At 44.5% G+C, this 24,142-nt stretch overlaps 2 protein-coding genes across 13 annotated transcripts in view; one reads left to right on the top strand and one right to left on the bottom strand.

The window, feature by feature from the left end:
• The window catches only part of LOC124038330 (mitogen-activated protein kinase kinase kinase kinase 3-like), a 70,406-nt gene extending 52,743 nt beyond the window's left edge, over positions 1-17,663 (top strand). For 2 of the 12 annotated variants that reach the window (XM_046354072.1, XM_046354071.1), the window contains 22 exons: positions 3,172-3,250; positions 4,841-4,899; positions 5,275-5,337; positions 6,979-7,031; positions 7,967-8,005; positions 8,612-8,674; positions 9,617-9,668; positions 10,307-10,475; positions 11,558-11,664; positions 11,845-11,886; positions 12,052-12,136; positions 12,282-12,361; positions 12,463-12,523; positions 12,843-12,960; positions 13,064-13,122; positions 13,348-13,451; positions 13,699-13,870; positions 13,959-14,027; positions 14,150-14,242; positions 14,511-14,581; positions 14,727-14,782; positions 15,034-17,663. In XM_046354072.1, the coding sequence (XP_046210028.1) occupies positions 3,172-3,250; positions 4,841-4,899; positions 5,275-5,337; positions 6,979-7,031; positions 7,967-8,005; positions 8,612-8,674; positions 9,617-9,668; positions 10,307-10,475; positions 11,558-11,664; positions 11,845-11,886; positions 12,052-12,136; positions 12,282-12,361; positions 12,463-12,523; positions 12,843-12,960; positions 13,064-13,122; positions 13,348-13,451; positions 13,699-13,870; positions 13,959-14,027; positions 14,150-14,242; positions 14,511-14,581; positions 14,727-14,782; positions 15,034-15,223 (1,884 nt within the window). In that variant the 3' untranslated portion in view covers positions 15,224-17,663. The remainder of the gene's footprint in view (positions 1-3,171; positions 3,251-4,840; positions 4,900-5,274; positions 5,338-6,978; positions 7,032-7,966; positions 8,006-8,611; positions 8,675-9,616; positions 9,669-10,306; positions 10,476-11,557; positions 11,665-11,844; positions 11,887-12,051; positions 12,137-12,281; positions 12,362-12,462; positions 12,524-12,842; positions 12,961-13,063; positions 13,123-13,347; positions 13,452-13,698; positions 13,871-13,958; positions 14,028-14,149; positions 14,243-14,510; positions 14,582-14,726; positions 14,783-15,033) is intronic. The other 10 variants (XM_046354079.1, XM_046354084.1, XM_046354078.1 and 7 more) reach the window with 8 other exon arrangements.
• Positions 17,664-18,329: 666 nt separating this feature from the next.
• Positions 18,330-24,142, bottom strand: part of LOC124037256 (rho guanine nucleotide exchange factor 33-like) — a 48,310-nt gene continuing 42,497 nt past the window's right edge. Inside the window, exons 10-15 of the mRNA XM_046351937.1 lie at positions 24,080-24,142; positions 20,616-20,764; positions 20,199-20,294; positions 19,297-20,089; positions 18,904-19,040; positions 18,330-18,707 (exon numbers count right to left, since the gene is read on the bottom strand). The exon at positions 24,080-24,142 is cut by the window's right edge and continues 33 nt beyond it. Coding sequence (XP_046207893.1) covers positions 18,662-18,707; positions 18,904-19,040; positions 19,297-20,089; positions 20,199-20,294; positions 20,616-20,764; positions 24,080-24,142 — 1,284 coding nt within the window. The 3' untranslated portion in view covers positions 18,330-18,661. The remainder of the gene's footprint in view (positions 18,708-18,903; positions 19,041-19,296; positions 20,090-20,198; positions 20,295-20,615; positions 20,765-24,079) is intronic.

Below are 24,142 nucleotides of genomic sequence, written 5' to 3'. Positions count from 1 at the left end.
TTGAAGAGTGTTTTGGGTGTGTTTTAGGCATGAATAGGGGCACAGTTAAACTGTGAGAATAAATTCAGATGGCATACTATATGTAACACTTTAATGTCTCGCTCTCACACACCTTCTTGTGTATATACATGTTTGTTACATATTGTACATACCTTCTATTTTGTATGTGCGTTCGTTTGTTAAAGCTAATGTTTACAAGCTTGTGATTTGTCTAGCTAGGCCAAGGGTGTGTTTAGTGCATAAATGTATAGAAACTAGAACTTGATTGATATGCTGAGGTGAGGTCAAACTGAGGTACCGTTTCCCACATGGACAAGAGGAACACCAATGTGAGAATGCTGTTCATTGACTACAGCTCAGCGATCAACACCATAGTGCCCACAAACCTCATCACTAAGCTAAGGTCCCTGGGACTAAACACTTCCCTCTGCAACTGGATCCTGGACTTCCTGACGGGCCGCCCCCAGGTGGTAAGGGTAGGAAACAACACATCTGCCACGCTGATCCTCAACACGGGGGCCTCTCAGGGGTGCGTGCTTAGTCTCCTCCTGTGCTCCCTGTTCACCCACGACTGCGTGGCCAAGCGCGACTGCAACACAATCATTACGTTTGCTGACAAAACAACAGTGGTAGGCCTGGTCACCGACAAGGATAAGACCGCCTATAGGGAGGAGGACAGTGACCTGGTGCCAGGACAACAACCTCTTCCTCAACGTGAGCAAGACAAAGGAGCTGATTGGGGACTACAGGAAAAGGAGGGCCGAACACGCCCCCATTCACATTAACGGGGCTGAAGTTCCTTGGTGTCCACATCACCAACAAACTATCATGGTCCAAACACACCAAGACAGTCGTGAAGAGGGCACAATAACATCTTTCCACCTCAGGAGACTGAAAAGATTTGGCATGGGTCCCCAGATCCTCAAAAAGTTATAATCGGCACCATCGAGAGCATCATGACGGGTTGCGTCACAGCCTGCTCGGCATCCGACTGTAAGGCGCTACAGAGGGTAGTGTGTATGGTCCAGTACATCACTGGGGCCAAGCTTCCTGCCAGGACCTATGTAATAGGCGGTGTCAGAGGAAGGTCCTAAAAATGGTCAAATACTCCAGCCACCGAAGTCATAGACTGTTCTCCCTGCTACCGCATGGCAAGCGTTACCGGAGAGCCAAGTTTAGGTCCAAAAGGCTCCTTAATAGCTTCTACCGCTAAGCCATAAGACTCCTGAACAATGAATCAAATGGCCACCCAGACCATTTACATTGACACATCTTTTGACACGTCTTTTGTTAAGTACCTCTTTTGTTCTCTATTGCTCCTCTATTGGTCCTCAAGCAAGGGGCAGGCTGATGACATCACGACCTCCCAACAAACCATCTCCTTGAAGTTTTCAGTTTTCAAAATGTTTACTCTTCAGTGTGTGTGTGTAATTGACTGTATTGGCGCTTGGGATATAATATAATAATATCACATTCCAATAGGAAAGTTAAAAACAAATCACTGAAGAACATATTTTAAGTATGTTATGTGTAAATTAGTATGTGTTTGGTCTCAGAAGACTGGTAAAAAGAATGTCCACTGATGTGAATTTGAGCTCTCCTTAATCTGCATGTGTTGTTGCTAAGGCATCTATTGCTGCCTTGCGTTGCCATGGTTTATTTGCCTGCTTTCAGTACGGTCTGTCTATGCTGTGTTCTGTTGCTGCCATGGAGCTTGTTGTGACTGGATCATTGTTCTCATTGTCCCTGACTCATACACTATATATACAAAAGTATGTGGACACCTCTTCAAATTAGTGGACTCAGTTATTTCAGCCATACCTGTTGCTGACAGGTGTATAAAATTGAGTACACATCAATGCAATCTCCATAGACAAACATTGACAGCAGAATGGCCTTGCTGAAGAGCTCAGTGACTTTCTATGTTGCACCATCATAGGATGCCACCTTTCCAACAAGTCAGTTTGTCAAATTTCTGCCCTGCTAGAGCTGTCCCGGTCAATTGTAAGTTCTGTTGTGAAGTGGAAACCCTTAGGAGAAACAACGGCTCAGCTGTGATGCGGTAGCCAACACAAGCTCGCAGAATGGGACCGTTGAGTTCCTCGGTTGCAACACTCACTACTGAGTTCCAAACAGCCTCTAGAAGAAACATCAGCACAATAACTGTTAGTCGGGAGCATCATGAAATGGGGTTCCATGGCCGAGCAGCCGCACACAAGCATAAGATCACCATGAGCAATGCCAAGTGTCTGCTGGAGTGGTGTAAAGCTTGCCGCCATTGTACTCTGGAGCAGTGGAAATATATTCTCTGGCGTGATGAATCACGCTTCACCATCTGTTAGTCCAACGGCTGAATCTAGTTTTGGCTTATGCCAGGAGAATGTTACATATGCCAGTTCATAGTGCCAACTGTAAAGTTGGGTGGAGGAGGAAAAATGGTCGGGGGCTGTTTTTAATTGTTCGGGCTAGGCCCCTTAGTTCCAGTGAAGAGATCTTAACGCTACAGCATACAATTACATTTTAGACGATTCTATGCTTCCAACTTTGTAGCAATAGTTTGGGGAAGTCCCTTCCCTGTTGCAGCATGACAATGTCCCCGTGCACAAAGCGAGGTCCATACAGAAATGGCTTGTCGAGATTGGTGTGGAAGAACTTGAACACCTTTGCGATGAGTTGGACCGCCGACTGCGAGCCAGGCCAAATCGCCCAACATCAGTTCCCGACCTCACTAATGCTCTTGTGGCTGAATGGAATCAAGTCCCTGCAGCAATGTTCCAACATCTCGTGGAAAGCCTTCCCAGAAAAGTTGAGGCTGTTATTGCCCATGATTTTGGATTGAGATGTTCGACGAGCAGGTTTCCACATAATTTTGGTAATGTAGTGTAGGTCAGAGGTCAGAACGGGTTCAGTCCGTGCCTAAAAACCAGACTGGGTTTGAGACACCTGTAGATTGAGAACATATGAAATATACACATCTTAGAGACAGTAAGATCAGCACTCTCCTTTCCCCTCAATGAGAGTGATGTTGAATGTTTTTTTTACCATGTAGCAAAGTTCGCACAGGATTTAATAAGACTACAGTTATTGGACTGAGGAATGCAGTTTTTGTTTTTTTGTGTGTGATGATGATGATCTTGTCTGTTAAGGTCGTATGTTTTTTCTTCCGGACAGTCTCCAGTGTCTGTTCCCCATCGGATTCGCTCCACCAGCAGGAGCACAAGGGAAGGGAAGACGCTGTCTGAGATCAACTGTAAGTTTCTATATGTGTGACTAAGGGCCTGTTTCCCGGACCCAGATTGAGCCTACTCCTGGACTACAAATCATGCTTAGTTTGTGAATCATCTGGATTCCATTCAGTCTGTGGCTATGGTTTATTCCATTTTATCCCAGTCTGCTGTTTTTGGCACTGTGCATAACCTCTCTAGGGTATGCTAGCGTCCCACTTTGCCAACATCAGGTGAGGTTGCAGAGCGCCAAATACAGAAGTACTCATTATAAAAATTCACAAAACAAAACATATTTTACATAGGAATGGAGGGATTTAAAGATTAACTTCTTGTGAATCCAACCACGGTGTCAGATTTTAAAAATGCTTTATGGCGAAAGCATACCTTTACGATTATTTGAGAACATGGCCCAGCAGACAAATGATTACAAACAGTAACCAGCCAAGTAGAAGAGTTACACAAGTCAGAAATAGATCTTCATATGGTTGCACTCAAGACATTCATTTACTTAATAAATGTTCCTTTTGTTCCAAAAGTCTCTCTATATCCAAAAACCTCTGTTTTGTTTGCGTGTTTTCTTCAGTGATCCGCAGGCTCAAACGCAGACAAAAACATCAAAATTGTATCCGTAAAGTTCATAGAAACATGTCAAACAATGTTTATATTCAATCCTCAGGTTGTTTTTAGCCTAAATAATCGATAATATTTCAACTGGACAATAACGTCGTCAATATAGAAGGTAAACAAGAGGCGCGCTCTCGGGATTGCGCATGAAGAAGCTCTGCGACACGGCAGGGTCCACTCATTCAGACTGGTCTTACTCCCTCATTTATCAGAATAGAAGCCTGAAACAATTTATAAAGACTGTTGACATCTAGTGGAAGGCATAGGAACTGCAACTTGAGTCCTAAGTCAATGGATACTGTAATAGCATTGAATAGAAAAATACAAATAAACTACTTCCTGAATGGATTTTTCTCAGGTTTCCGCCTGCCAAATTAGTTATGTTATACTCAGACATTATTTTAACGGTTTTGGAAACTTTAGAGTGTTTTCTATCCAAATTGACCAGTTATATGCATATCATATCCTCTGGGCATATCCTCTGGGCAGTAGCAGGCAGTTTAATTTGGGCATGCTTTTCATCCAAAATTCTGAATGCTGCCCCCTACCCTAGAGAAGTTAATCTGGCACATTAAATTCTGGCACATTAAATTCTCTGCGAGTTCATGGTAATCGTACTTTAGTTAACCTCTGTCTGTCAGGATTAACATTGGCATGAGTATAATCTATTTTTCAGCTTCCATAGATTAATGGCTCCTCAAACCATGCTGTGAAGGATCACAGAGAGAAACACACACACACACACACTCCCCTGTTAAAGCACCTCAGCACTCTCACTCATATATCTCTAACCTGCAGCTGCACAGTTAAACTTGAACTCATACTAGAACACCAGTCAACTCCGACAGGTTTGTTTCTTTCTAGAGTACATGGCTGATGTTCCTCTCTCTTTCCCTCCCTCTTTCTTTGTCTTCTCCCCTACCTCTCTCTCTCCCTCCCCACTCTATAATTGTATCTTTCTCGATCGCTCTTTCTTCCCCCACCCCCAGTTGGCCAGGTGAAGTTTGACCCTCCGCTGAGGAAGGAGACAGAGCCCCATCATGAGCCGGTGAGTGACCTGGTCCTGCAGTGTCCCCCTGATACTACTTTAGTTGAGACTCTGCTACAGTTTTAAATCACGCTCACAGTTACTGCATATCTCAAGTCATCCACGTGATCCATCTCCCTGTGTAGCATATTTCTTGACGTTGTCTCCTAAATTTGTCTGAATGCTACTCACACTGGTACTAACCTGCACCTCTTGCTGATGTTTCAGTGCAGGGTTAACACATGCATGGCCACCCCTATTCTCTCCCCTCCACTCTCATCCCTCACTCCCTACCTCTCTTACCCATCCTCCTCTCCTACGCTTTAATGCCTTTCTTTGATTGGATGAAATTAACTTTTGAATTAACGGGACTTTCTCATTCTGCCTGCTGAACAGCCTGACTCTGACCCGTTTTTGGACTGTGCAGAAGAGCTGTACTACACTGCGAGATCTAATCTGGTATTTTCCTCATCTCTCCATTTCTCCTTCTGGGTCGTCTCTCTGCTTCGTAACGCTTAACCGTCCTCTTTCAGTTGGCCCTTATCCTGTCTCGCTCGTGTTTCTTTTCAGTGTCTATGTTTATTGGATGTCAGTAACTGTTTGTTCATCTGTGTCTGTGAAGCTGTCTTCGCCTCATTGGCTGGTGTTTTTCGTTGTTATTCCTGTTTTATGATGTTTTTACTGTATAGCCTTCGGCCACACAACCTGTTAGACCTCACCGGCACATCGAAGGCTCTAGAGGTGTGTGTGTGTAAGGGATGGAAGAAAACAATTTCAAGAGTGAGTGGAATGGAGGGATTAAAGGGATGTCTGGAGGGATTTAGGGAGAGTGATATCTCTGGACAGCATATGGGTGGATGAACCACCTCCTTGGGGAAAACATGTGTGACTGACTTGGAACCCTGAGTCCGTGGCCTGTTAGAGCGGGACCAGATCAAGCCCTAAGCTGCCATCAAAAGTCCCCCGCAGTCTCCTCCTGCCCAAATATTATCGCTGACTCAGACCACTGACCCCAGTCACTGTTAAACTTAGACCTCTTGTTCCTTTGTCACATATCCATACTAGGGAATTTATTGATGTGACGTGAGGCAGCAGGATATGTCAAGTTTGTCAGCATAAGTAAGAATATGTTAGCCGAGCTCTCTCCGGCTCAATGTAGTATGGACGTGTCGTTTTGCGGTGCGTTCGCCTATAGGAGTCGGGGTCGGTCACTTGGTTGTGAAGGGGGAATACAGGTATCTATATCCTCGCTGGAAAATCAATATGTCCACGGAGCTGATGGACCCGCAGTGTCAGCCAATAAGTGTTCAGTAAAGTCCGCCGCATTGCTGCAGTGCGCACGCACACATACCATGAAACCCGCCCTTCGCCCATACTTTTGCAGCTAGTTGTGCTGAGATGCCTCTGTATGGCCCCGTGCACTGCTACACCTTCACATAGCGTTGATGGTTTCCATTCATGTTCATCTAGTCATGGACGGCATGTGTCCTAGCGGTTGGAGCGTTGGGCCAGTAACTGGCTCCGGGGTTGCTGTTGCTAACGGAAGACCCTGGCCTCCGTTCTCCGAGGGTGTCTCGAGGATACGCAAACAAAACATTTCCAGTTGACATATGCATACACTTGTACAATAGGAGAAATATAAGCACCCATTGAACGGTTGTTGGTCTACTTGTTGCAGATCCATAGTGCATAATGCTGTCATATCCCTTAACGTTTATCACACATGCACGTTAGAAACATCGATCGTAAATCGAAGCGGTGTTTCTCTAAGCAACAGCAGTGGTGACCTCTGACCTGTGGTGTCCTCAGCTCTCTGTGGGCGCTCTGTCTGCCCGCCCAAAGGGTGTTATTCTCATCTAGTCAAAGTCCTGTAATGTCCTGTATGACCTGCTCATGAGTGTCATCAATGTGACCTGGGAGTCACTGGGGTTCCACCAGTCCCTGCCGTCTCTCTACGTGTTTTTAGGTGTGGTGTGTCTCAGCTCTAACATAGTTGATGCCGTACAGTAGGTAACCTCAGCCATGTTAACTTTCCACATTGTGTGTGTGTCATTGTGTTTCAGAAACAATCATGTCATTTTGATATGTGTATCTCTCTAGGACCTTCAACTGGAGTATGGACAGGAATCTCCAAGCCTAATGGGAGAAAACAAGTAAGTCACTCATTCTGGGTTTCCACGTCTGTTCCACCCCTCCCCTATTCCCTATCCCCTCGCCTCTCCTCTCTCCTTCTCTCAAATCTCCTCACCTCCCCCGATCTCCCCGCCTTGGCCCCACCCCCTCTCCTCCCTCTCCTCTTGTCTTATCTGTACAAAGGGATTAGCCCTAGCAGATGGTGGTATGGTACTGAGAGGTGGCTTCCTGTCAAGAGAAAGGCGTCTGATAATTTATTCATGACACCTTTCCTGGAACGCAGGTCGGCTCAGAAGAAGTGCGTTGTAAGCACAGTGTGTGTGAAAGGGCAAGAGACAAGACTCGCTGCTGTTTAAACCATGTGTATTTAGAAGGATGTGCTCCATAAACCGGATGGGATGGAATGATAGATGGTGTTTTCATAAGTGTATGGAGTAAATCAGGCGAGAGGATATTGAGAAGCCACTCAACTCAATACACCTATCAGATTTGAGGCACTCTGTTATTTGATCCCTGAACAATTGATGTCCACATTCCTTTGCCCTTCTCTCACCGGACAGCCTCATAGGGTTTATATTCTCCGTTTCGCTGTCATTCACGCCCACCTGCGTACACAAACACTGTTGCCTACACACAGCTGACCTGACAGCTTCACACATCCCCGGTGAGTGTACAGCTTTGAGTAGCTAAGGTCAATGTTGGATGGGTTGTGATGTCCGCTCAGCTGTGATGAAACTCACGTACTCTCACACTTGCGCCAACACGCTGAATGTATCGTCTGTGGTTTCCATGTGTTTTTGCCCTGTAGCCTTAAAGAATGCCATGTTAATTTAGGTCAACCCCCCCCGAGAGAGAGGAAGAGCCTTTACTCATGTCATGTGCGATTCAGTCAGAGTTATTTTCTTTCTCCTCTTCTTCACTTCTCCCTATGTACATTCCACCCGTTTTCCGACAGGAGTCTTCTCAAATCAGTGGAGGAGGAGCTTAAGCAGAGGTGAGTTAGGCCACGCCCCTCATGGCTCCACCTCCAACTGCTCTGGTATTTGATTCGCGGACATGCCCTAACACCCCCCCCCCCCCATCAACCAATCAGTGTTAACGCAGGACTAATCCAGCCACTCAGTGTCACGCATAGCTAATCTGCTCCGACTGCTGCCGTTATGGTTTGACTCTGCTTTATTTTGTCCATTGCTGTTCAGTGCTTACAAACAGGACAGGCTGCGCTGTGTGATCACCAGACACAGTGCACTTTGACAACGCATGGCTTATATACTGACTTAATGACTTAGTCTAAGCCTTCTCCAGTTAGTGTGTAGTGAAATCACCAAGCCCTATACAGAAGATGAGTAAAATTAGCTAAATATAGCATTTAGGTTTAGTTAGCACTATTTCTGTTTGGTTCAGTTCTATAGCCATGTAGTTCTTTAAACTCTACCTTTATGTAGTTTATTTAGTTCTGCGAGTAATGTAGTGGAGTTCATTTCCGCCAGTGTCTCCTCCTCCCAGTGGGTGAAAGAGGAGAGCAGCTCTGACTTTCCCTGTTGCTGTGAGTCTCACTGAGCCGCTTCCCCCCACCCCCAATCTATCTCCGTCTCCTCAGGGGTCACATGACACATTTAGAGACCGATGATGATGGTGGTGATGATGGTGATGAAACTCAACAGTAAGTCCTTCTCGTGTTCTAGTCTAGCCGCCCTCTCTGAGGAGGGGGAAGAGGGAAGGCTACCTCTCCAGTTTCATTCACGCATCTTCATGCCGCATGCTCCACCATCACGCCCCTGCGTCTCTCTCCCTTACCAAATACCCCGTCTCCGTCTTTCTCTGCGCCTCCGGTAGCCCTGCTTCCCTCCCACAGTTCGCGTTGAGCAGAACTATGGAAAGGTTCTGATGCATTTCAGGTTGCTTCCCCTAAGCAGTCTGGCTAACTGGGCTCCTATTTGCTTACATCTGTGAGACGATGAACCGTAGTCATGTTTGGGTTCAGTGCTCACCAACTGTGCGTCATCCTGCACCCTGCCATTCCTCATCTGTTTCCTGGTGTGTGTTCATCATTCTATGCGACCTGCTTACATGCTTGCTGATCTCAGTGTGTGTGTCATCTGCTCCCGATGTGTGGTTCTCTCTGCTTGTATCCTCACCCCTCTGTCGCCATAGATGTCTCGGGGTCCTCCCAACCCTCTTGGTTTAACCCTTCCCACCTGTTTAACCCGAGTGCCACTCTGAGGTTTGTGCTCTCTCCTGGCGACTTAAACTTGTTACGCCGTTTGATTGGTGCCATGTCTATATCCGTCATGATTGAGGGGTTGATGGTGGTTACTGATTGGATCAGACTGTACATACACATTACATTGGGCCTTTGGGATATCCTGTTCAAGGAAATGCTAACATGTGGTGGTTGACAGACACCTTTTTGTTGTCTTGTCCAACACTTGTCTGTTGTCTAACACTGCGCTGTGTGATATTAGACACTCCTGGGTTTATTCATCTGTCACTCTGCGATGTGACACTGTGTTTACACTTTTTTTGAAAAACATGTTTTATAACTGTCTGTGTGGAACCTTGCCACTATCTAACAAACCTAACCCACCTCAATCTCTCCCTCAAGCAAACACAGTACCATCATGAGGCCCAAAGTCCCACCCCCACTGCCCCCCAAGGTAGGACCACTAGCATATTATCATACTGCAGCGTTTTGGGTCATAATCAGAGACTTCTATTTTGCGGAACGGACACTCAAGCTAAATTCAGATTTGCAAACACCAATATTTTCTCTCAAATCTAATTGAAACTATTGATGTTAAATGTTCTATTTGTTAGATGGTAAACCAAACTTGACAAATGAGTAATAATAGGGAAAGCATTAATCAACCGCTAGAGATTGTTGTCGACCTTTGTCTCTGTGTCTCGCTCTTTCTCTCTGTGTCTCGCTCTTTCTCTCTGTCTCGCTCTTTCTCTCTGTCTCGCTCTTTCTCTCTGTGGCTCGCTCTTTCTCTCTCGCTCATTCTCTCTGCCTCGCTCTGTGTCTCTCTATCTCTGTGTCTCTCTATCTCTGTGTCTCTCTATCTCTGTGTCTCTCTATCTCTGTGTCTCTCTATCTCTGTCTCTCTCTTTCTCTCTGTGTCTCGCTCTTTCTCTCTGTGTCTCGCTCTTTCTCTCTGTGTCTCGCTCTTTCTCTCTCTTTCTCTCTCTGTCTCGCTCTTTCTCTCGCTCTTTCTCTCTCGCTCTTTCTCTCTCGCTCTTTCTCTCTGCCTCGCTCTGTGTCTCTCTATCTCTGTGTCTCTCTCTCTCGCTCCAGCCCAAGTCCATCTGTCTGCCCCAAGAGAGCCCGTCCCAGGGAGAGGATGATGGAGGGGGGACCATCAAGCGCTGCCCCGTACCCGAGAGCCCTGCCCGAACCTCCTCCTCAAACGTACCCCCACGCCCTCCACCCCCACGCCTGCCCCCCCACAGACGCAGTAGCCTAGGTAACGAGAGCACACAGAGCCAGGCTGGTTCAGAGCCCGAGGGGAATGATGATGATGGGAGCTTTAGGCATTTCTGGGAGTGGCTTCACGCCCCGCACACAGAAGAGGAGTTGGAAGAGGTGTTGGAGGATGAGAGTAAGGCCAGCCAATTGGTAGCCCCATAGCCTATCGCCCTTCCCTTCATCAATCAGTGATTGGTTGTTCCCCATTCCCATCAATCAGTTGTCCAGTCATGTGAGTCACCAAAATCCAGCCGCCCCTCCCATCGTTGACATCATGTTCTCAGTGAGGCAATCCTGATTCTCTGAATTTACATTTACATTTCATTTGTCTGTCTGTAGATCTACATAGTGCAGTGTTGTTGCTGCAGTCATGTGACCCTGTCTGTCACCAAAATCCAGCCGCCTCCTCCCATCGTTGACATCATGTTCTCAGTGAGGCAATCAAAATGTAATCTGATTCTCTGAATGTAATCAAGCGTTGGGAATGCATTCTCCGTTCAGTGAGAGGGATTACTTAACCTATCCTAGGTATTCCTTAAAGAGGTGGGGTTTCAGGTGTCTCCGGAAGGTGGTGATTGACTCCGCTGTCCTGGCGTCGTGAGGGAGTTTGTTCCACCATTGGGGGCCAGGGCAGCGAACAGTTTTGACTGGGTTAGGGAGGCGAGCAGGCCAGAGGTGGATGAACGCAGTGCCCTTGTTTGGGTGTAGCACTGTAATCAATGCATGGTCTCCGTCAACTGGAAGCCAGTGTGACGTGAGAGTTGGGAAGCACTGTAATCAATGCATTCTCCGTTCAGTGTGTTAGCACTGTAATCAATGCATTCTCCGTTCAGTGTGTTAGCACTGTAATCAATGCATTCTCCGTTCAGTGTGTTAGCACTGTAATCAATGCATTCTCCGTTCAGTGTGTTAGCACGGTCAAATCACTTCGTTTGATTACTGTTGTGATCCCATCAAAACATATTCCATTATTGATTAGCTGTGATTAGATTCCAGTATGTACTGCATGTGGAGAACTCTCTCGCCAGCACACACACACACACAATGAGATGTGTGTAATAAACATGTTTCCCGCTGCAGGTAATGGATTGAACTCTCACCAGAATGGAGAGAAGGACAGTGCTACAGAGAGGCAGTCCACCATGCCCCCTAGTGTCCCCATACGGAAAGACAAGAAGGACATTACGGTAATGCCCCCTGATCCCACACACTCACCTTATTAACAGTGACGTTTCAATACATTCCCTTTCCTTCCACACTGATTGTTGTTCAAGCCGTTCATCAGCGACCACTCGTCTAAAACGAATGTGGTCCAGTGATCATCCACCTTATCTGTCTCGCCCTTTGTGTCTCCCGCTGTTTTTCAGAAGCCTATCAGTAATGGCCTCCCACCCACACCCAAGGTCCATGTGAGTATGATGCCTTCTCTCCAGACACACCATGGTCTTATGAACCAACGTCAAATAGGGGTTTTGCCCCCTCAGATAAAGCTTTCAAGACGAGAGCTTTGAAGAAAAATCTGTCATGTTTGGCTTCCCTCCAATTTTCCAACCTCCATTCTCCTTGCTGCTCAGATGGGGGCCTGTTTCTCCAAGGTGTTCAACGGCTGCCCGTTGAAAATCCACTGTGCCACGTCCTGGATCAACCCAGACACCAGAGGTAGGACACTGGGAAAAAACAACATTAGTATCACTTTTCTTTTTTTTTAACATCTTTATTGTCATGACTTATTACAGGAATCGTTGCCAAGACGATTATTTGGATGAACATGACTAAAAGGCTCTTTGTTTCGTCGTCGTTTCAGACCAATATTTGATATTTGGTGCCGAGGAGGGAATCTACACTTTAAACCTGAACGAACTGCACGAGACGTCCATGGAGCAGGTTTGTTCTGGTTGAAGGTTTCTATATTTCTTCTTCAATGGAGGATTGTGAATGTTGTCATCAACTCCTCATTGGCTCTTTCCATCCCCGTCTGTCCCCAGCTCTTTCCCCGCCGGTGCACTTGGCTTTATGTTATGAACAACTGCCTGCTCTCTATATCTGGTAAGACTATCTTGGACCTGTGCTGTGTCTTACTTTTGTTGTTTGTTCTGTATCTAGTAATGGTTTTGCTGTAATTTACGTTCCTCTGCCAAGAAAAGGTTAACATTGAAGAGAGGCACTTGCCTTTAAAACCTTGACTTTGGAAAATTTGGCCGGACTTTCTTTGTTTGAAACATGTCTGGCCCTTCTGAAGATATAATCTTACCATGTGAAGTGTGTTTTGAAGGCAGATCTTTTCTCTCTTTCTTTACTGTGTCATAAATCGCCCTTTAAAGGTTTAGAAGTCTAGCTGAAAATATGCTTTTGTTATTGCTTTCAGGAAAAGCCTCTCAGCTCTACTCTCATAACGTAGCTGGTCTGTTCGAGCATGCCCGGCAAATGCAGAAGTTACCCATGGCCATTCCCACACACAAACTCCCAGACAAGATGATTCCACGGTAGGATATCTAAGGCCTCTTCATTCATTTGGGTTTGAACTTAGTTTTTTTTTTTTGGATGATGCATAGAAAACGGATTTCTTGTTCCTTATGATCCTCATAGGAAATTTGCCATATCCAATAAGATTCCAGACACAAAAGGGTGCCAAAAGTGCTGCGTGGGTAAGTGCACATGTGTGGTTCACCCATAGAAACATGTATGCACACTTTGGATGATGGGCGTCTGCTAAATGTATAATCAAGTGCTGCATGGCGTTGTTCTTGACTTACGGCACAACTGAATAAGAGAAGTTGAGGATAGGTCTGAAATAATGCACAAGACATCATTTTTGATAGAGTTCAGAGAGAGATTTGTGAAAAACCTTGAATGTGTGTGTTTGTGTGCAGTGAGGAATCCCTACACGGGTCATAAGTACCTGTGTGGTGCGTTCCAGTCCAGTGTGGTTCTGCTGGAGTGGGTGGAGCCCATGCAGAAGTTTATGCTCATCAAGGTAAATCAGCGTTGGGTTCTGGTTATTCTTGGGCGGACTGACCATGGAAAGGGTTAGAATGGGACCTTTCATGTTTGGATAAACTTAACACAGTCCTGTTATGGAAAGCTGATTCGATTAGCTAAAATAGCATGTCAACGTTGCTTGTCTCTCAAACCGAGTTGAAATGATTCCTGTCAGTACATGATAATGGGTGATTTCTTGTGGGACAGGATGCTTGATCTATCTCCTCTGGTCTCTCCTGTAGAACATCGACTTCCCCCTGCCCTGTCCCCTGGAGGTGTTTGAGATGCTGGTGGTGCCGGATCAGCAGTACCCGCTCATCTGTGTGGCCGTCAGCAAGGGCATCGAGCTCAGCCAAGTGGTCCGCTTCGGCACGGTCAACCCCAACTCAACCTCCTCCTGGTTCACAGAGGCCGGTCAGTGGCACGTGGTTGCAATGATGATGATTATCTTCATTAGGACATTGGTTGTTCTTGATGATGAGATGTTTTTCTGTCCACTCAGATACGCCCCAGACTTGTGTTATCCACGTCACCCAGTTGGAGAGGGACACCATCTTAGTTTGTCTGGACAGTACGTTTTACCCTCCCATCCGCTGAACCAACCCAAATAATGATTTTCTTCTCACTCAAATGAGAAATTCCAACTTATGATGTTACTGTAACCATTATGGATGAACTCTTTTCTGTGATCAGGGTGTATAAAGATAGTGAACCTACAAGGAAGGTTGAAGTCCAGCAGGAAGTTGTCTGCTGAGCTGACGTTTAACTTCCAGATCGAGGCGATAGGTACGTTTCCATAACCACGTCATTCACACTTCTACCCAGCCCAAAGACACCAAAGATGGGGTTATTTTATTAAATATACGTTTGAAATGATTATGGATTTATTTCAAAGACGCGGTTCTGTTGTGTTAAAGTTGGATATTTCCATCTGTGTATCGAGCTCTATGCAGAAAGATAATTCAATATCCTGAGCGTTTTTCCCGTGAACCATTTATCTCACCTCCTACTTGTGCTTTTTATGGTTCAGTGTAACACCCACATGTCTTTGCAGTGTGTCTCCAAGATAGCGTTCTGGCATTTTGGAGGCATGGCATGCAAGGGCGGAGTTTCAAAACCAATGAGGTAAGTTGAGGGTAATTGTTAGTTGTCTGTTTGTGTACACGGACGGTAAAAAAAAAAAAACTATGTTCAATCCCGGTTCTGTTTTATAACTTGAAACCATTTAATTCTGTTGTATGTGTTTGAATATGATCTGTTTCCACCCCAGATCACCCAGGAGATCTCTGATAACACGCGGATCTTCAGCCTGCTTGGATCTGACAGGTGGGTAAGGGGGTCCATGATGCTCAAGGTCACCTTATCTGACACACCTGTCTCAAGATAGACTTACACACACTCCCACTCGTTTTTACACTGGCAATGATATTAACATGGGTGTTGTCGTGATGCCCGATTTGTTTTCTAACGATCTACTGCAGTAGTATAGAATCCTGATTGCCTGAATTCTCTGGTGTTAGTTGTTGGTTTTATGCTTGCTTGTCTCCTTAATGGCTTGTTTGATTTTGTGAATGAAGAAACTCTCAGCACGACAGTTCAGGGCAGGAGGGAGCCGCCAATCTGCCCAGGTATACTCACTGCTCCCCGGGTCACTCCAGGCCTCACCTAGCCTACAAGCTTTCTGATCCATGGATGTCCCCTGTGGGGACCCTGGATTTCATCCCATCTGTGTGTGTGTGTGTGGGGAGGGAGGAACTGGAACTCTAATGTTCCAATTTTGTCTGAACCTATTGGTTTGGAGTTTGTGATGACATCTTTTTGTTTTTAACACACTTTAAAGTAACTGTCCACTGTTTCCAGAATGTATTAAATATGACCTATAATTCATTACAATATGAGTGAAATAGTCCTTCCAAAATGTTTTAATGGAGTATGTTAAAAAGCAGCTTCTCTGTGTTGGAATGGTGTGTGTGTGTGTGTACCCCAACAGCAAAATAATGTGGGGGTATACCAGTCGTTAAAAATATTCATGCAGGTAGACCACAGATTGGCCAGAGGAAATGGCAAGCTACCTGTACTGTAGGTGGTTTTTTTGTGGGGGTTTTCTCTCCCAAGTTGCTTTGGCACAAATGAGAACAGGATGATTCAACAACATTGTTTGGGTATCAGTTAACAGAACATGGACTTTTAAAAGTTAGATTTTCACTGGACAGTTACTTTAACACATCTCCCTCAATGTTTCCCCCTGCTGGGTTACTCTGGTAACACCACCTACTGGGAGTAAATCTATGATTGTGGAAAGGGTACTCTGGTGGCCAGTGCATGGAAGTGTCAGGGTTTCTTATTCATAGAGTTGGAATGGATGCTTGGCAAGCTTACCTTTTTCTTGGGTCAGTGATTACTCTGTTACAGAACTTTGACCGTAACATGATGGACTTTGCCTATGGTGCTTGAGTAGTCTATTGGTAGGATTTGGGATTGTGCATGTTAGGGGGTGTTGGTGTCTGTTGGTGTGTGAAAATGCATTCTCTGTTTGTGAGGCTTACATTTGTAATCATCCTGGTCCCCTCTGGGACATATATTTTCACAGTGTGAGTCTGAACTGAACCTGTGTTTCAGAGTGGTGGTGCTGGAAAGCAGGCCGACTGACAACCCCACAGCAGCCAGCAACCTCTACATCCTGGCTGGACACGAGAACAGCTACTGATCACACCACACAGCATCTTGGTTACACAAGACACTACAGACAGACTACTGCTTTAGCTTCACATGAGACTGATCCTTCAAGGGTCCACTTCCAACTTGCCTCTTACTTCCTTTTAACACCTATATTTATTGTGGCATGTAACAAAGAACTGGATGACTTCTATACGATTTCATTTTAGAATTAAGTGTTGCCACCACTGCTAGCATCTTAGCCCATACCACACAAGTGCTTAATTGACCTCTATTTAATTGTAAATATAAATGTAGTATTTTTTTCGCAGAAAGGGACCCTGGCTATTCCGGGGTTGTAAACTAAAGACTGGTCATGTAGATAGGTGTTCTGTACCGGTATGGAGACTGTAAAGATTTAAAAGGGTGGTTCAGGGGGTCCGTTTGAGCACTAAAAATGACTTCTTGTTCTCTAATCATGTGACAAGGGACAGGATTTGATCCCCTCTGAGGTTTGGCTAAGTCTGAGCAGCAAGAAAGTACCACTTACTGGTAATGTCATTCTGCACGCATCGTCCTCCCAAATGTGGGAACTCCCTTTGTAGTTCGCTTTGAGAAATATCTAATGGGAGATCAACCATTTCATTCTTTGCTTCCATTTATAACTCTATGAGATGAACATTTCAAACTGTTTTAATTGCAGGCTTACTTCCCAGCTAAGTCGTATGCTTTTTTTAATACTGTGGGATCACTGGTGTTAAAATTTGCACAAAAAGGTATTTGAAGAAAAGAAGAGTGCCGTTGTATGTAACTGTATATGTGCTTGTAAACTTTAAGTATACATATATATGTTCTCACAAGCTGTGACACAGGGGTTGCATTAGCATAGGTAGAATTATTATGGAACACTCACTGAACATTACCGAAATACCATAATGAGACTGTGGAGGGAGAAATGTCAAAGGTCAAAATTAAACGGACTCTAGCGGTACTGTTTTGATCACCACCGTTTCATCATCTGATTCTCAATGGTAATATCGATCATATACACTATAGTCAAATAGACAAAACACATTCCTTACTGTTGGACTCAGTGAAGATGTAAAAAGAATATGAATGTTACATTTTTTTTGTAATGTAATGCCAAAATGTGTTCTCGATTTATGGCCAAAATTAGTGCGGTGTCTCTACCTCGTGCAAATGTTGAACAAAAGGAAACGAGTTGTGTAGAAGAAGAAAACAAAGTCAGTAAAAACACTACAATAGTCATGTTGGTTTTAATTTACACAGTAGGAATGTGTAATGATTATGGACAAACTAACTTCCTTTCTGGCGCATCACCATTTTCATATTGCAATGCACATTATATGTATATAGTGTCAAATAAAATCTGTTGGTTTTACATACTGTATAATTGCCTATATTTTGTTTCAAATGTGTAACAGATTTATGAAACAAGTTAACACATTAAAAGAAGGAACTGAAGCTTGTGTGTCTGTTTGTCGTAGAGAAATATTGATTGAAATGCAAAATAAATATTGAATAAGTTTCACATTGTCTAGTTTGCTTTGTAGATAAGTTGAACATTTTTCAAAGGGAAGAACTGTTAAGCAGCCACTAATTTGTGTGATCGTTTTCAGACATTCTTTGGTTATGACGAGGTATAACAAATATTGATTACAACAGACTTGTTTAATTTAAGTCTTGTCACAATTTACATTCTATTTTGATTTGGGGATAGAGATTTTCTTGATGGCACATTTTATGTTAATGAGTATACTGTATGCAAAATATATTTTCTCCATGGATATTGAAGAGATTTCAAATTGGAAACTACTAACTTAAAAATGAAGAAATCTATACAGCATTTTTACAGTAGGTCAATGTCTGTTGGTCTTCCAGCATGTTTTATATACATAGATTGTATTGCACTGTACACAGTGTACAAAACATTAGGAACACCTTAATATTGGGTTTTGCCCTCAAAACATTGTCTTAATTTGCCAGAGCATGGGCTTGACAAGGTGTTTGAAGCATTCCACAGGGATGCTGGCCCATGTTGACTCCAATGCTTCCCACAGTGGATGTCATTTGGGTGGTGGACCATTCTTGATACACATGGGAAACTTGGGTGTGAAAAACCCAGCAGCGCTGCAGTTCAGTGCCTGGCACCTACTACCATACTACCTACTACCATATTCAAAGGCACTTAGATCTTTTGTCTTGCCCATTCACTCTCTGAACGGCACACATACACAATCCTTATTTAACCTGTCTCCTCCCCTTCATCTACACTGAAGTGGATTTAACAAGTGACATCAATAAGGGATCATAGTGTTCACCTGCTCAGTCTGTCAGGGAAAGAGCAGGTGTTCCTAATGCTTTGTACACTGTCTATATACCCCTAGAATTTCACTGGCACCTATTTGAAGCCTTTTTCAGAGCAATGTGTTTCTCTGCTGGTGACGCTCTAGTCACACTTTTCACACGGCAGTCCCACGTTCGATGCCTAGGTGGGTGACTCTTGGGGTCTTGCCTGCCTCGTGATCACTAGAGTTCTGGCTGTCTGTCTTGTCTTTCTCTCCTCCCCCCCGACCTAGAGGACACAGTATATATGAGGTTACTGCAACGCTAATAGTCTGAAAAAACTTGATACTTGATACCCCATACAGCATTACTTGAGTCATTCCATCATGTATTTGACAAACATTGTTTATTCAACTTCAAATGAATCGTGGTGTAAAGTGCTGCTGATAAGTGACATTTTGGTCAGCAGATACAGTGGATCTTACTTTTTCTTGAAGAGCTTCTTGAAGGAGCTACGGAAGCCTCCCTTCTCCTGTTTCCGGCTCCTCTCACTGAAGGGGGTGTGGTAATTCGCCTCAGCCTTCCATCTTGGCTCCTCGCCCCAGGGTGGGCTCCCAGAGTCCTACATAAAGGAGTAATATTTGTTATACAGACACCCAGAGGTCTATAACAATATCACACACATAGTACATACTAGTCACAAATAGGCCCCAAATTGACGCACACACCTCCCAGCAGTGCATAGCACTCACATTTATTTCTATGGCTGACCCACCCCTTTTCCATCTAAAAATGAACAACCGTCTTAGGGCTTCTCATAAACTCAACCCCACTGCTTGTTAACTGTGGGCTCCACCCAGCCACTCCCTGATGCCCACCTTGTTGTTGTTGTTATGCAGCTCCTTGTCAGTGGCTGCTATCTGTCTTTCTGGCTCTGCTTTGTGCTGCGGGGGGCTGATGGGGCTGTTGTTGCTGCTCTGGCCCTTGCTGCTGCGTGGGTGATATTTATTACTGGACTGCCTCTCTAGTTTGGCATGTTGGTGGGCCCCGTGGTCCCTCAGGTGGTCAGACAGATGTCCGGGGCCACTGTCCCCACTCACAGTGCTGTCCAGCTGCAACCCGTTCAGGGATTTGCTCTTACACTGAGCGGCCTGCAGGGGGCGGTGGTGGTGAGCTTGCATCATTTGGGCCTCGTCTGGCGACACGCAACCCCGGCCAGGCAGCTTGTACCTGCTCCCCCGGATGCCCCCTCTGTTGTAGACCTCGCGAACAGCCTGATGGCTCTTAGGGCAGTGCACAAAGGCGATGTCGATACTAGAGTCGGACGAAGCACTGGAGTAGTGGTCGAACAGGGACACGTTGTGGAGGGACGAGTCCACATCCTCATACAGCCCCTCCAAGCCTGGAGGGTCCCCAGGGCGAAGGAACTCACCTTGAGCATCGGACAGGGCTGAGCCCGGGGTCAGCCGTTTGCCTGGCAGCTGTTCTGATGACCCCATCTCAGGGATACTCTGCAGGCCTGGGGGTTTGAGGCGAGGGTTGGTGTCAGGGGAGAAAAATGGGATGGGGGAGTCGGAGTGGTGAGCCTCGCTCTCCCAGTCCAGGAAGCGTCGAGACTGGATCTGCTCCAGGTGCCTCTGCTTGCTGCGTTTCACCTGGTTGCCATGCTCTCTGTGAGGGGAGAGGGAGAGGCTGTCAGCGGGACAGAGAGTTAGTTAATCAATGCATTAATGACTGACTGCTAATATTAATGGCTGAGTGTAGTCAGAACATAACTCACAGTATTGCGTTGCTGGTGGGGTAAGGGGAGCCCATCTCATTGGCTTGCATCACGTTACCACAGTCCACATTTTTGAAGAACTGCTTCATAGTTGACCTGCAACAAGGACAAGGTTGGAACTATATTTGTGCTTCATTCACATGATAGTTGGAACTAGGAAACTGACATTTTCGACTTGCTAACTGGTTGTAGTTATACATGTGCCGCGTTCAACCAGTTAGCAAGTTGGACATTTCAGAGTTTCCTAGTTCCGAGTAGCACGTGAACGTGGCATTAGCCTCACAAAGAGTTCTTCTTTATTTGTCTGTAAGGTAATATCATCACAGTTCATTGACCTCAGACCAGTCCATCTGAATCCTGTCCCCATCTGCACAATCTTACCAAAACACAAAATCTGAGCCTGGATCAGAAGCTGACCTCTTGAGCTCTTTGCGGTTGTGCAGGAGCAGCTCTTTGTTGTGCTGCAGTAGGTGGGCGTACTGGGTGGTGAAGGCTCTGACCTGCTGGATACACACCAGCAGCAGGTAGTAGTCAGGGTGCTCTGCATCCGTCTGCTTCAACAGAGTCTGAAACCAAAACAGGCCACACAGGGATGCTATTGACTTATCCCAGCTAGCACATAACGTTGTGAGAAACATATGTTTCTTAAAGCTTGGTGAGAGTGTGGTTATTTTGCATACAACGTTCCCACAACTTTCTGTAAATAGTGCAGGACAGTTGCTTGGCTTTTGAATATTCTCAGCACATTTTTAAGGAAAAAAACAATTTTCTTGGTATTTAATTACTTTGACACAATGTTTCCTAAAAGTTCAAACATGGTTACATTTCATTTAATTTCTGGTCATGTTCTAGGAATGTACTCCAACTGGTTTGATATCGGTAATGTTCTCAAATAGTTCCGCAAACGAAACAATGTTCTTCTGTAGGAATTTCAGTACTTCCACAGAACATTCCACACAAGTTCCCATTAGGTTCTATTTAATGTCATATTTTTACTACATTCTGGGAATGTTCTAAAAAATATATAAAAAATGTAACTTAAGTGAATGTATGGTTCTGTTTTATGTCAGTTCTTGGTAATATTCTGGGACAGTTCAAAAAAGTTAAATTCTACATATTGACATCAATTAACTCAATTCCATTCTCAGAACATGAAGAAAATGTTCCAGAAAAACCACAAGAAAATGTTTAATGTTCAGAAAACGTTCTAAGAATGTTATTTAAAAACATATACATTCTGGTCTAAGAACATGAAGAAAAATTTAGTAACGTTCAGAAAAAAATGTATGATTTTATTTAAAAACATTTACATTCCATTCTCAGGGTCAGGAAAACTCTCTCGATCCTCTATCTTGTTAGGTGTGTTCATGTGTGTTGGCTGCACCCACTAATTGGTGAAACTTGATCTTAATGAGTGCTTGTTTCCTGGTTGGTTGAACAGACTAAAATGAACAGCTATGTATGTGAAACAGCTAGCTTCGTCCTGGTGGCTCAGTGGACTAGGGATAGAGAACAGAAGGGATAGAGAACAGAAGGGATAGAGAACAGAAGGGATAGAGAAAAGAAGGGATAGAGAACAGAAGGGATAGAGAACAGAAGGGATAGAGAACAGAAGGGATAGAGAGCAGAAGGGATAGAGAACAGAAGGGATAGAGAACAGAAGGGATAGAGAACAGAAGGGATAGAGAACAGAAGGGATAGAGAACAGAAGGGATAGAGAGAACAGAAGGGATAGAGAGCAGAAGGGATAGAGAACAGAAGGGATAGAGAACAGAAGGGATAGAGAACAGAAGGGATAGAGAGCAGAAGGGATAGAGAGCAGAAGGGATAGAGAGCAGAAGGGATAGAGAACAGAAGGGATAGAGAGAACAGAAGGGATAGAGAACAGAAGGGATAGAGAGCAGAAGGGATAGAGAACAGAAGGGATAGAGAACAGAAGGGATAGAGAGCAGAAGGGATAGAGAGCAGAAGGGATAGAGAACAGAAGGGATAGAGAGCAGAAGGGATAGAGAACAGAAGGGATAGAGAGCAGAAGGGATAGAGAACAGAAGGGATAGAGAACAGAAGGGATAGAGAACAGAAGGGATAGAGAGCAGAAGGGATAGAGAGCAGAAGGGATAGAGAACAGAAGGGATAGAGAGCATAGGGGATAGAGAACAGAAGGGATAGAGAACAGAAGGGATAGAGAAGAAGGGATAGAGAACAGAAGGGATAGAGAACAGAAGGGATAGAGAGCAGAAGGGATAGGACAGAAGGGATAGAGAGCAGAAGAGAACAGAAGGGATAGAGAGAACAGAAGGGATAGATAGAGAACAGAAGGGATAGAGAGATAGAGAGCAGAAGGGATAGAGAACAGAAGGGATAGAGAACAGAAGGGATAGAGAGCAGAAGGGAAGAGAGCAGAAGGGATAGAGAGCAGAAGGGAGAACAGAAGGGATAGAGAGCAGAAGGGATAGAGAACAGAAGGGATAGAGAGCAGAAGGGATAGAGAACAGAAGGGATAGAGAACAGAAGGGATAGAGAGCAGAAGGGATAGAGAGCAGAAGGGATAGAGAACAGAAGGGATAGAGAACAGAAGGGATAGAGAACAGAAGGGATAGAGAACAGAAGGGATAGAGAGCAGAAGGGATAGAGAACAGAAGGGATAGAGAACAGAAGGGATAGAGAACAGAAGGGATAGAGAACAGAAGGGATAGAGAACAGAAGGGATAGAGAACAGAAGGGATAGAGAACAGAAGGGATAGAGAACAGAAGGGATAGAGAACAGAAGGGATAGAGAACAGAAGATCATAGGTTTGAATCTTTCTGATGCCACAATCAGTGTCACAATCAGTGGTGTAAAACTACTTTAAAGTACTACTTAAGTAGTTTTGTGAGGAATCTGTATTTTACTATTTATATTTTTGACTAATTTTACTTCACTATATTCCGAAAGAAAACAATGTACTTTAACTCCATACATTTTCCCTGACACCCAAAAGTACTCGTTACATTTTGAATGCTTAGCGAGACAGGAAAATGGTCCAATTCATGCACTTATCAAGAGAACATCCATGGTCATCCATACTGCCTATGATCTGGCAGAATCACTAAACACAAATGCTTTGTTTGTAAATTATGTGTTGGAATATGCCAGTGCTATCCGTAAACAAATCTATACTTAGGTATATTTTAGCAATTACATTCACTTTTAATACTTAAGAACATGTAAAACCAAATACTTTAGACTTTTACTCAAGTAGTATTTTACTGGGTGACTTTCCCTTTTACTTTGTTCAGGTATCTTTATTTTTACTCAAGTATGACAATTGGATCGTTTTTCCACCACTGGTCACAATAAGAAAAGAACTGTTTGCATGATTAATGCCAAGGCAAATTAGTTTCCATGTATCCTATTGTATCTGTGCTTGTCATTCAAAACAAGTTAACCCAAAATAATCTAGCAGTGTTATTAAAAGTCGCATTGATACATTCAGTGAAAGTTTTACGTTATTTAATTACCTTCAGATAACCTATAATGTCCATTATCAGAGTGGTAATAAAACCTAAACTTTCAGGGAACCGGAGTGAAACATTCTCAGAACCTCCCTGCAACCTAAAAATGTACATTACCAGAACAGCAAAATGTTTACTTCTGTTCTCAGGAAACATATCGCTTTGTTCCACAACCAATATGAAAAAAACATACATTCCCACAACTTCCAACCAATCAAATGTGCAATCTGGGATGTGAACCTGGCACTAACCTGAGCCGTTTATACAGTCACCACCACTCTGATTAGAGATAACATACTATGATGGTGAGGACTCTCTTTTCTAAATACCTATGTTGTGTTGGTGGTGTACTGTATGTATCAGATGTGAGTGTCATGGAGCCTGACCTGCAGCAGCTGAAGGTACACAGGGATCCTTTGCACTGGCTGGAGAAGCAGAGTGTGGAGAGA

This window comes from Oncorhynchus gorbuscha, linkage group LG06 (assembly GCF_021184085.1).
Source record: "Oncorhynchus gorbuscha isolate QuinsamMale2020 ecotype Even-year linkage group LG06, OgorEven_v1.0, whole genome shotgun sequence".
NCBI lineage: Eukaryota > Metazoa > Chordata > Actinopteri > Salmoniformes > Salmonidae > Oncorhynchus > Oncorhynchus gorbuscha.
This window is presented reverse-complemented; position numbering and strand designations above follow the sequence as displayed.